Consider the following 11,952-nt stretch of genomic DNA (forward strand, 5'->3'; position numbering starts at 1 on the left):
CGTATTTGAATAATATTTGAGTAATAACAGTCAATGCAGTGGCGTATTGAAACCTTTCTATACCTTTTCAAGGCTAAATGCTTGTCTGCTATCATTTACACGTCATGTTTAATTTCCCCATGACTATGAACGATATCAATTGACGCCCAAGTTATCAACAGAAAATAGATGATATTTCATGTTTACTGATCACAGAGAAATTTCTTGGATTTCAAAGCACCGCGTAAAAAATAATCTCTCCGGCACGGGAGAAACATTACACGCCCCGATAAATTCAAATCTTGCATATCAATAAGCTAAGGGGAAACAATGGAACAAGAACTATCTAATTACAATGATAAGACGACGTAGACGATTATAAAAGATTGAAAACAAATCAATTGATTTAACATTAAACGAATTTCTGAAAGTATCATCTTAGAGGTATTATCACAAAAACTGCAAAGCTGCTTCAGATGCCATTATTTATTCATTATTGTTTGAAATTTTCAGACTGTAAAAAGATTTTCTGATATTTTGTTCCAAAACAAATGTCGCACGCGCATGAAAATTGTTTTACAGCGTGTAGTTGACGTAATATATAGATAATCATATTTATACTATATTTATTTTTCTTGTTTTCAGGGATTATTTGTTTCCATGATCTTCTGTTTCCTGAATGGAGAGGTAAGTTCAAGGTCAGTCAATAAAACATGCGTAAGTCTTTATACAAATCTGCCATACATACCGGAAACATTAATCAGGGAACCTGCATATTACAGTGCATGTTGTCTGAAGAAAATTTCATTATAAATGTCATTATCATACATCATATCTACTAAGGATTGGGCAGTATACATTCTCCTAATATTCTAGCCATCTCCGTAAGCTGACAAGTGTGGTCAAATTAAAACAAGCCAAACGAGTTATAAAAAGTGAACGTCATGATTTTAAATAAATACTTTACTTTTTAAATATACATCAGAATAATATTACCCAAATATGTGAGACTTCCCTTTCTCCTTAGCACATCAAATTACAATCATTTGCCACTCTAAACGTGATGTGAAACGTTTAATATTTTTTTTTAAGTTGACAGAGTAATTATAATATTATCTTACCTTACGTCATATATTCAAGGTGTGATAATGAATCTGTTTACTTATAGTGGAGTTCTTTTTGTAGACAATATCTAAACATGATAAATTCAGACTTTTTCTTAAAAGAATTATGTGTTATTCAAGGTTGTTTTGGTCACTCTTCTACACAGGTTATTTCGAACATCAAGAGAAGCATACGACATGGACGAAGCCGGTCCCTTTCTACGTCAAAACGGCTCAACCAGACCGACCAACAAACGCTCTCTATCAGATCCGAATATGACGTAGGAAAAAATGGCGACCAGTGCTACAAATCACTGATAGTTCCTACCGAGGGAAAGGACGAGATGGAACTCAAAGAGAAATCCACCAATGGCAGCCTTCTACACAACGGTCCTCATGGAGAAACGTAGAACGTCAAACCATTGGCGATTCGTCCAATATAAACCATGTGATATAATGATATGTGACTCAGGGTCACGTGACGTACATTTACAGAAACCCGGTGATATCGAAATTACGTAGCCCCTTTTTGTACTCGTTGTTGGAGAAATGTTTCATGAAGCCGGTTATTGCGACAGAACTGATTGATATACTAGTATGATCTTACATTGTAATTTAGACCACAAGCAGAAAGTAAACCTTGTTAAAATTCTCTGTTTTGTGAATTATATCATAAAACCTTATTCAGTATCCGACATCAACTATGAGAACTTCTGTACTGTAAAAAATCAGCATTGTTGATGGCAAATCTTAATTACATGTAGGTGTTACAAGTTGAGTGGCGAATTTTTTATCGGGCGATACTGGTTGAGTGGCGAGTTTTGATTCATTTTGGTGATAGTATTGAATGGTGAATTTTGATCGGTTAATACAAGTTTAGAGCTGGCTCTTCTTATTTTATATGTCCTAGTAGACACCAACGAAATCTAATGCTTGAAAGGTATCAGCACATGATTTACTTAACAATTTGATATAATTATGATTGAAGACGAATTGTACATTACAATTTAATATAATTATGATTGAAGACAAATTGTACATTACAGACAATACAACTTTGTTATTTTGTATTTTTTGTGCAACAGTGATGCTAATAAGATGATGAAGACGTTAGATTCATTTTCATTACAAAAAATGTTTATATTTGTCATTATTAATCTAACATTATAAAACAATCGCAGAAAAATGTTTAGTAAAACATTTTGTTGTTTAGTTCCTTTTGATCTGTTACACCATTATAATGCAGTGAAGTTCAGCGTTCAAGTTGGCCAGCAACCTTTTCAATGATGGTCAACTCAACAACCTACATTGTTATACTTTCATGTTAAATACTGAAATCTGATTGGTTAAGACGCAGTTCATAATACTTTCTATTACCGTCAGCGTTAGCAATGCACTTAGCAACGGGTAACATTAAAAATTGTTACATGCGCGAAAATTATGCGCGTACGGTTCGCTGTAGAATTCACGTTATTCCTATATAAAAGCAGTAAATTTTTTAAAAAAAATTCAGCATTCAGTATACAGAATAAATAGTGCCTGTTTGGGAGGATAACAGTGGAAATTGAAAACCATTTTCGCGTCGTACAATTTTCGCTTCGCGTCGGTTGACAATGGTTTTCTCGGGGTGTCAATTTCAACTGTTACCCTCCCAAACAGGCACTATTTATATATTGGTTTGTGATTCAAACGAACCTCCCTTAAAACACTGTGGTTTATTTTAAGGGGATTTCTCATAATTTAACAATGTGGTTAAAGCCACAATGACCTTTCATTCAACATAAAAGGTAAGTGGTTCAATTGGGAACTCTGACTCAACACTTGAAGAAACATTTCATTCAACTCTAAAATTTTAGGTCATGCATGGGACTTATTGTTCAACACTGGGGATTCAGTTCAACAATCAGATATCATAGGCAATGGTTAATTTAATATCTGGGTTTAGTTCAAAGTAATCTCTTTTGCCATGTTCATTAAATATTTCTTGTACCATTCTGCATTGTGTTTTCGGGAATTTAATTGCTCTGAACACGCATTATACAAGATTTTACACATCAAAATAGGTGGTCTTTTTAAACAGAAATTTTCTGTATTAAAGTAGTCCGAGTATCGCACTGCGTCTTAATACGGGTTTTACAATATTAGTTCGACTTTTATAAAGCGTTTTAGATACCCGGTATTGATTTTGCTCTACATCGCTGTTGTAAACAATGGCAATAATAAGCAATTAGAACGGTAATATATGTATTCTTTGAGAGATAGAAATGATTAACGTTGAAAAACTCGATTCTATTAAAGTAAAATGAAAAACGAAGTGTCTGATTAACCAGGATCTCAGGTAAGCTTATATCTTCTTTGTTTTGATGCCCCCTCCCGAAATTTTATTTTTCTTTTACCAAAACCGGTTTAAATTTAGAGACAGAAGATATTTTGAATTTATTCAATCGTCAATTAATTAATGTTTAAATGATATCTAACATTGTTGACAGATCTCGGCAGAAAACTGTAGCGAAATGTGATTTTTATGAATTTTTTCGTCAGGGTCTACTTGGTTTAGAGCTTATAGCGTGAAAAGTAATCCGTCAACATATAATTTATTTTACCAAATCTTTTTTCTAAGATGTCAATCTATAGAATAAACACCATGAATTTAAGTTTGAGTCCATAAAATTGTAAAAAAATTACCAAACGCGATACTAGCATTGCATTTTTTGTATTCTATTTTGATACATCAGGTCCATAAAGCGTACTTATTTACAAAAATTTGCGCAAAATTATTGATGAGATATTGCTTAAATAAGTATTTATACTCTATTTTGTATGTTCAGTTCTAATTTCCCCAAAATTGGTAATTATTTTTAGGAAAAACGGACGTCTGACAAATTTCGTAATTGTCAATAATTTTCGCAAGGGGGTACACCCGTCTGAGAGGTGATAACAAACAAACTAGCATGTAAACATACATATTTTCTTTTGTATATGTATTGCTAGAATGTATATTTATCATTTAAAGCTAAGCTTTTAATGATTGAGCCCATTTAGTGCCGAGTATAGGACTACCTTAAACTCATGTTCAATCATAAAATACTTGTATATCCAAAGGTTGGCTCAAAGCAATTATTAAGCAAAATTTGCTTTAAAAATGATTACAGGGAAATATTAGTCTTCGTTTTTTTCGCTTACGTGGTCAGCTAGCGAAATAAATACTGGACGAATTAAAACCAATATTAAAATACTGTGTTGATAAAAAAGATTATTCATCATGCATTCTATTGTCTGGGCGAATTCACGTCGGGCAAAACACTTTGAAAGTGAAGAAGAATTACGCACATAACATGAGGCGAATATAACTGCAATAATTTTTATCAAGAGTGAGTTGACGACAAAATTCCTCCTTAACCTTCTATTGAGTTGTTCAATACAAGTTTGTATATTTTATTCAGTAATCGAGGGTACTGTACACAGGGAAATACCCCCCCCCCCATCTTATTATCGCCCTTTCTGCCCTCGTTTTCATTGGGCTTATTTAATACTGGGGCGAATTCCAATGTCTCAAATTATCTTTCTTGAAACACAACTGTGTCTGGGCGAATTAAAGACGGGGATACTGTTTGCAAGTGTACAAGGCCAAAAATTACACAAGGCCAAAATAACCCTGGATGATATTATATAAGTAGTGCCTGTTTGGGAGGGTAACAGTTGAAATTGACACCCCGAGAAAACCATTGTCAACCGACGCGAAGCGGAGGTTGACAATGGTTTTTGAGGGGTGTCAATTTCAACTGTTATCCTCCCCAACAGGCACTATTTATTTTGTTATACTGAATGTCTTTTTTAAAATTTTTAAGTGCTTTTATATAGGAATAACGTGAATTCTACAGCGAACCGTACGCGCATAATTTTCGCGCATGTAACATTTTTTAATGTTACCCGTTGCCAAGTGAGTTGCTAACGCTGAGGGTAATAGTAAATATTATTAACTGCGTCTTAACCAATCAGATTTCAGTATTTAACATGAAAGTATAACAAGATATAATATAATAGTCACAAACGAATTGCATACATACATAACACAAACAACAATAAATACAATATATACATTCTTGTCAGAGATGACCAGTAACTTAGGGATAATATCAGATCCCGAGCCTCAAAAAAAGGAACATGTTTACAAAAATATTACTGTACAAATTTTACACAATAAATATATCTTTTGGAACGAAACTACATGTATATAATGCCCATGGTTTTCATGCCATTGGTGTATGTAACCGCTTTGTTTTGGTCAGTCTGTACAGGAATTTAGACAGATACTGTAGTCCTTAAGATATATTTATATCCGCTAAGATATACTGGTTATATTGTTAAAAGTCCACTGAGATAAGGTTCATTAAGGCTCACCACAGGATAATTACGTTGTTATTTTTTTTATATAAAATCAAATGAACTAATCCGTAGCTTTTATGTGAAAATATTTGCTTTTGTTATCTTTTCATCTTCCCTGTCTTTGCAATTAATGCGTTGTGTCCACTTCTTCTATAGTACACGCTGTCATAAGACATACCAAAATAATCGTGTGAAATATAGTACAATCAACTCTAGAACTGTTAAAACGTAGTAACTATATACATATACAGTATAACATTAAATAAGATAATTATTGCAACCATTTACATTTAGTCATCTGCAAGACTGTCTCTAAGTGTTACATGTTTACAAATTTAGTATAAGTGTCAATTGTCACATACATGTATTTGAAAATAAATAATTTATTTTGTTTAGAAATCAAACATTATTAATGAAATACATAAATAATCTTGGAAATATTGCACTGAAAATCTACAACCGCAGCCACTCAATAGGTTACATATAATAGAACAATACAATACTGAAAGCCAAAGACAAATGCGTAGTAAACACAAGGTGTCCTCCGCCATACAAAGAGCTCATAGCATGATTATTGCCTTTCGAGTCAATATCGAAAACCTCCTCCTCAGACACGGGGCGTATCCCTTCATCTGGAAGAACAGCCTGACAGTCATAACTGTGCTTCAGAACATTGGTGTCTTTCAGAGGCGGGCATTTTTCGGTAACATTCCGACGACATTTGTTATTTGCTGAAGTTGCTAACACAGCAGCCATCTCGCTGTTGCATGTAAGATTGTTATTGGCGAATACCAAACCCGACTGGAAAAGAGAATCAAGTCCACAAAGCGTGGAGTTGATCGTATTCCCACGAAACTCAATTGCAGAAATGGACTGTTGATTCACTATAGGTTGTTGTTCAAACACGTTTATGTATGAATTTGTAAGCTGGAGTTGTTTGACATCTTCAAGCTCTGTAAAAGACGCGTACCTTAGGATATTCACGGTCAGCTTATCCATTGTTAATCTTCCAACATCTCTAATTTTGTGGAAAGCAGTCATTCTAATTTCTTCAATTTGGACGTTGATAAACTCAATATTCTGAACAGACTGGAGATCAGAAAAGGCATTCCGAACAATCATCTGCACTCTTGAGTCCTGAAATACTATCTGGTCGAAATTTGAAACGGAAGAGAAGGAACAACTGTGAATGTATTTGATAACAGACGACTTGATTTTGAAAACTCGAAGACTTGGGTATTTTTGAGTGAGAGTACGAAGCAGATCTTTCTGCAAGTTGTCTATCGTCGACGAAGAAATGTGGAGTTCAGTCATCGAGGGAGGAAAACCCTGAGGGGTAATATAGGTTTGGTTGACGCACGTAATTACGTCACTTCCGGAACATTTTGACGGCAAAAAGCCTTCAGTCTTTTTGAAAAATGAAACAACGAGAACTACACACATCCAAACAGTTATGTTTCCCTTAAAATAAAGAAATGAAAGGCGTAGTAATCTTCATAGCATTGGAACTATATGCACATTATTCAATTGTCAAATATTGAGAATATATAACTATAAAAGGAGGAAAAAGCCCATCCGTTAATTCATTTGCTCATTCATTCAGTCTCTCTTTAAAATATCTAACATAGATCGTTGCATGAAAAGCTCTATGTTACTGAAAAGCGTAATAAAACTGGAGAGAGAAGCGTTAAGAAAATATAACTGATAAAAACACTCACCATTTCTTATGTTCATATAGATTATGTAACGATGTTACCGAAAGTGAATCATGTCGAACTATTGATCTCCATAACACAAGATGGACGACAGATCTAGAATAAACCTCGCCTCCTTCCTTTCATTGAACAAGAGGTTGTTTCCGCTTTTCTCTATTTAAAACGTCTGTGTACATGTAGGCTTAAGCAGTTAAGTACAAAGTTACAATGCTCGTGTGTTTATGAATTACGCACTCAACATGTACTTCACCATCGCTGACTGACTCGGTGTTTTAGATGACATGTCGTTAACTTATTAACGAAAAATTAAATTCATTAATTTTGTTAATTATAGTCCATGTCTAATAACTACATGTTATTGGTAATTTCAAAAATACATAAAATGGCAATCAACGTGTGATAGTGCACTTCACTTCATACGAGTCTCTTTCTCTCAGAGAGAGAGAGAGAGAGAGAGAGAGAGAGAGAGAGAGAGAGAGAGAGAGAGAGAGAGAGAGAGAGAGAGTCTTCAAATAACACAGAATTAACCCTCAGCCCATACTGATCACTTTCACTTTGACATCTGCAAGTTGTCTGGCTTCTAATTTTTAGAGGGAGGGCTAATGTTCCAAATACAAGGAAAGAGTATTCTTTTCAATCTAAAGATTGTCACGCCCAAGCCGATATTGGCCTGCACAACTGAGTTTTTTATTTATTTTAAAAACAACAAAAAACAAAGACAAGGTGTATTATACGACGTTACTTTTATTAGTTTAACAATAAACTATGACGACAGTAGATATACACACAGTTGAAACATCTATCACTTTAATTCTCAAGTACTGATGATGACTCTTTTGAAAAGTGGACAGGCATAGTCTACATCTATGGATGTAGGCGTATTCTCTTTTTGAGAAGTTGACAGGCAATGCCTACATTCACGAATGTAGGCTATGCCTGTCCACTTCTCAAAAGAAAAAAGATGTAGACTATGCATGTCCACTTCTCAAAAGAGAATAACATATAAAAATATGACAATGTGACTGAAACCAAATTGTAACATGAGCTACGCTTTACACGTCCCTTTATTTAATTAGACGTAAACTTCAATGTTCATTTTGACGTCGCCGTATCAGCAACAACCGTTCGGCAAACGTACAATGAGAGTTGTGATTATTTTGATGACTGCTTACCTCACGGTTATAATTACGTCAAAAATGATGAAACTCATATCTACAGTAGATAAATTCAATTATTTTAAAGATTTCTGACTAAGTGCGAACGTTCTGAAAAGATATGATTTATATGATATGTTTTTTTTATGCGGCGTTATAATGGACACTGACTGCTGGTACTGCTGCATTTCTTGCCTAAAAATAAATTAAAAGCTTTTTTTACAATCAGCCTAAAGCCCATTAAAAACGACTATTTTTTTTTATTTCTGGCCTATAATTAACAAACTGTGTATAGTACGCAGATACCATACATGTAAGTTTGCTTAAAATAAAAATTACGTAACTAATAAAAGATGAATATACATGTACTATCTATCATCAGCGATTAATAATAATCTATATTATTGGACAGACATGTATTACAAAAGAAGGCAGCAATAATTTGCCAGGCACATTTACCTAGATTTACCTCGAACTTCCGGACTAGATGTCATCAGTCTTATCAGCAACCGGAAATGCGGTGTACTTAGAGTCCTTGCACTTCCGGTAAATTTTTACAGCGATTCCGATCAAAATCAGGCTCATGATCGCAGGAACGGTAAACAAAAACAACTGATACTTCAGTTCGTCGGTCATTTTGGAGATAAAAAGGGGCGTCTGAACTGGTAAAAAAAAAAAGGTAAAAACCCTGGATGAAGAACGACTTTCAGCTCGTTTTCTGCCTTGGAAGCTTAAAATTCAAAGTATATCTGCTCTTTAATAGAGGTCACTAAGTTTTTAAGTCCTTCACTGACCAAAAGTGTCTTGCTGTTCACGTCTGCGCAAAACGAAAGGTATTTCGCAAATCTCAGCGGAAAAGGTATGATTTCTCTCCGAAAATCACGTGGGTCAATCTTAGAGCTAGTATTTTTCAAAGATACCCTCCCTCGATCAAAGGTAGCCTTCTTCGTCGGTCATACAGCAAAATTAATTGTTTTGCAGTCTTTCAATTGGTACATGTATATACGTATACCAGCAGTCTGGAACTAGCACTGAACAGTACAATAAAAGACTGGATTGTAATAAATCTGGTTCAAGACGAAGTCTTCATAAACAAATCAACGTGTTAATGAGTGCTAATTACATATGTATATTGGCAAAATGTTTAACTGTTGAAATGAAATGTCAATCGTCAAATGTTCAATATTATAGGCTTACATAAGAATTACATGTATGTCCAAGATAGTTATACTTCACTTAGGTTTTATCTAAAATTATACTGGAGTGGTCATAAAGGACCCCACATCCCAAAATAATGATAAATGAACCTTTTATGCGGCGTATAATGTAAGAACAGGACATAAAGAGCAGTGTACTGTATTATATTGCAGCAATGTAAACAAATGCTTGTTATAAACAGTTGAAAGAAGCAGAGTTTACAAACAAAATACGTGTGATACACCGAGAGCCAGAAACCAGAAACACGGACGAAAAAAGAACAAACTGACTTCTAAACAAGTAACATAAATACTGAACAAACCAACCCGTTAAACAGAGGAGACAGATGCATTATCATGATCCCAAATACAAGATCTTCTTTGCATGGTTCCAAACAAAACAAGACGCCCATGGGCCTCATCGCTCACCTGAGCAACAATAAAAGCAAAATAAAATCACCTTTATGGAGTTATATATATACAAAATAACTGGACAATGTAGTAAAATAGACCCAGTATAAAAATATTTTCAAATTTTTCTCCGGATATTCTCATGTTAAATATTAAGCCCCTTTTGTAACAGGATGCTATCATATCACCCATGTGAGCATTCAAGTTCTCCAAAGAGATCTTAAACATAAAACTTTCAGCAAACTTTAAACATCAACCCCCTTGGGGTCCCAAGAATTGTCCACAGTCTAAATAATTAAGAATCTACGATATATCAACATACTTGTAAAAAAGTAACGACATATATCACCAAATTAGAGGTTGTTTTCATTTAAGTAACAACTTTTCTACGCATTGCCAAATATTTTTCTGAGATTTAATTTTTTTCTCTTTATATACCTGTGTAAAAACTTGACCCCCCATCCTCGCATTGTGGCCTCACCTTACCAACAAGGATCATGATATTGACAAACTTAAAACTAACGTTACACTATATGAGTTTGCTTTTTCTAAATCTACAGCTTTATTGGATGATTGGTTTTGGAGAAGAAATCTCTGAGAAGTTTTTATCTATATTTTCCTATGTAAAAATTAGACCTCCTATTGTGGCCCCACTTACCTCCGGGGACCTGGATCTGAGCAAACTTGAATATACACCACATGATAGGCTTCCATACAAGTTTAAGGTTTTTCTGGCCAAATTGTTTTTTAGAAGATTTATACAAGTTTTTTTTCTGTATAAATGCCTATGTAAAAATTAGTCCCCCCCCTTCCCCCCCTTGTGGCCCAACCCTACCCTTTGGATCATGATTTGAACAAAATTTAATCTACACTACCTAGGAATGCTTATACACAAGGTACAGCTTTTATGGCCTAGGCTAATGGTTTTTGAGAAGAAGATATTTAAAGATTTTTCGCTAAATATTCATATGCAAAAACTTAAATCCCTACCACCATTGAGGCCCACTCTACCCCTGGGAATCAAAGTGTCAACAAACTTAAATCTACACCACCTGAAGATGTTTTCATACAAGTTTCAGCTTTTGTAGCCAAATGGTTTTAAGAAGATTTTTGAAAAATTCAAATTTTCAATAACTTCTAATTATCTACCCTTGAAAGAGGGCGTTGTCCTTCATTTTAACAAGATTGAATAGCCTTTACCCAATGATTCTTTGTGCGAAGTTTGGTTAAAATTGGCCCTGTAGTTCTGGAAAAGAAGTTGAAAATGTAAATGTTTACAAACAGAAGGACAGACAGACGGACGTCTGACAATAATTGACCAGACAAGCTTACTTGCCCTCTTAACTCATGTGATCTACACAGATTACAGACTGATGGACATCGGACGAAAAGTCATCTGAAAAGCTCAGTTGAGATTTTAACTCAGGTGAGCTAAAAAAAAGTATCTTTGGAACTAGAACTAGTTACAATGTACCTGCAAAAAAAGGTACTTTGGTTAATGATTTTAAACATTGAACACTAAACGAGTTTCCACCGGGATCCCAGAAATTGAAAATAATTCTTGTCGTTTTACAATTCATCATAAGGTTTGAATATACTGGCATTTTGTTCATACAATGTAGTGGATGGCCAAAATTGATTTTTTGCATCATTTTTCAAATAATCCAATCATAGAAAGTAAAGCCAATATTCTCTTAATTACGAGGGTTGTCCAAAAAGTTCGTGGACACATGTAATTTCATTCTAAATAACGACGCTATATTTAGGAAAGTATTAAAATATTTTAATATAGACTATAATAATGCATGTGTATAAAAATCAGAGCAATGTACATTCTTATAATGTAGTTATCACTACAAAAACATTGCCTGTACAGGCCGCACGGCCCAGTCTGACGGTTACACGACATTTTTATAACGTCGTACGTATAGCACGTTGGTTTCTGTTACTTTTCAACGTAGTCACCTTTGCACTGCAAACACTTCTCACACCTTCTTAGCCATGAATA

The 11,952-nt window shown here is 34.4% G+C and overlaps 1 protein-coding gene and 1 long non-coding RNA gene across 9 annotated transcripts in view; one reads left to right on the plus strand and one right to left on the minus strand.

Moving 5' to 3' along the window:
• The window catches only part of LOC105329080 (calcitonin gene-related peptide type 1 receptor-like), a 33,001-nt gene extending 30,731 nt beyond the window's left edge, over nt 1-2,270 (plus strand). For 5 of the 7 annotated variants that reach the window (XM_034452520.2, XM_034452519.2, XM_034452521.2 and 2 more), the window contains 2 exons: nt 625-666; nt 1,250-2,270. In XM_034452520.2, the coding sequence (XP_034308411.2) occupies nt 625-666; nt 1,250-1,492 (285 nt within the window). In that variant the 3' untranslated portion in view covers nt 1,493-2,270. 7 annotated transcript variants of the gene reach the window in all.
• Nucleotides 2,271-6,628: 4,358 nt separating this feature from the next.
• On the minus strand, nt 6,629-9,505 carry LOC105339169 (uncharacterized). 2 transcript variants are annotated; one of them, XR_010710455.1, is made up of 3 exons: nt 8,797-9,505; nt 7,187-8,532; nt 6,629-6,929 (listed from the first exon to the last, which is right to left on the minus strand). It is a non-coding gene; the product is annotated as an uncharacterized lncRNA (long non-coding RNA). The 2 variants fall into 2 exon arrangements; XR_010710454.1 differs by having other exon boundaries at nt 8,807-9,503.
• Between the last annotated feature and the right edge of the window lie 2,447 nt (nt 9,506-11,952).

The sequence above is a fragment of the Magallana gigas genome, chromosome 10 (genome assembly GCF_963853765.1).
Source record: "Magallana gigas chromosome 10, xbMagGiga1.1, whole genome shotgun sequence".
NCBI classification, from domain to species: Eukaryota; Metazoa; Mollusca; class Bivalvia; order Ostreida; family Ostreidae; genus Magallana; species Magallana gigas.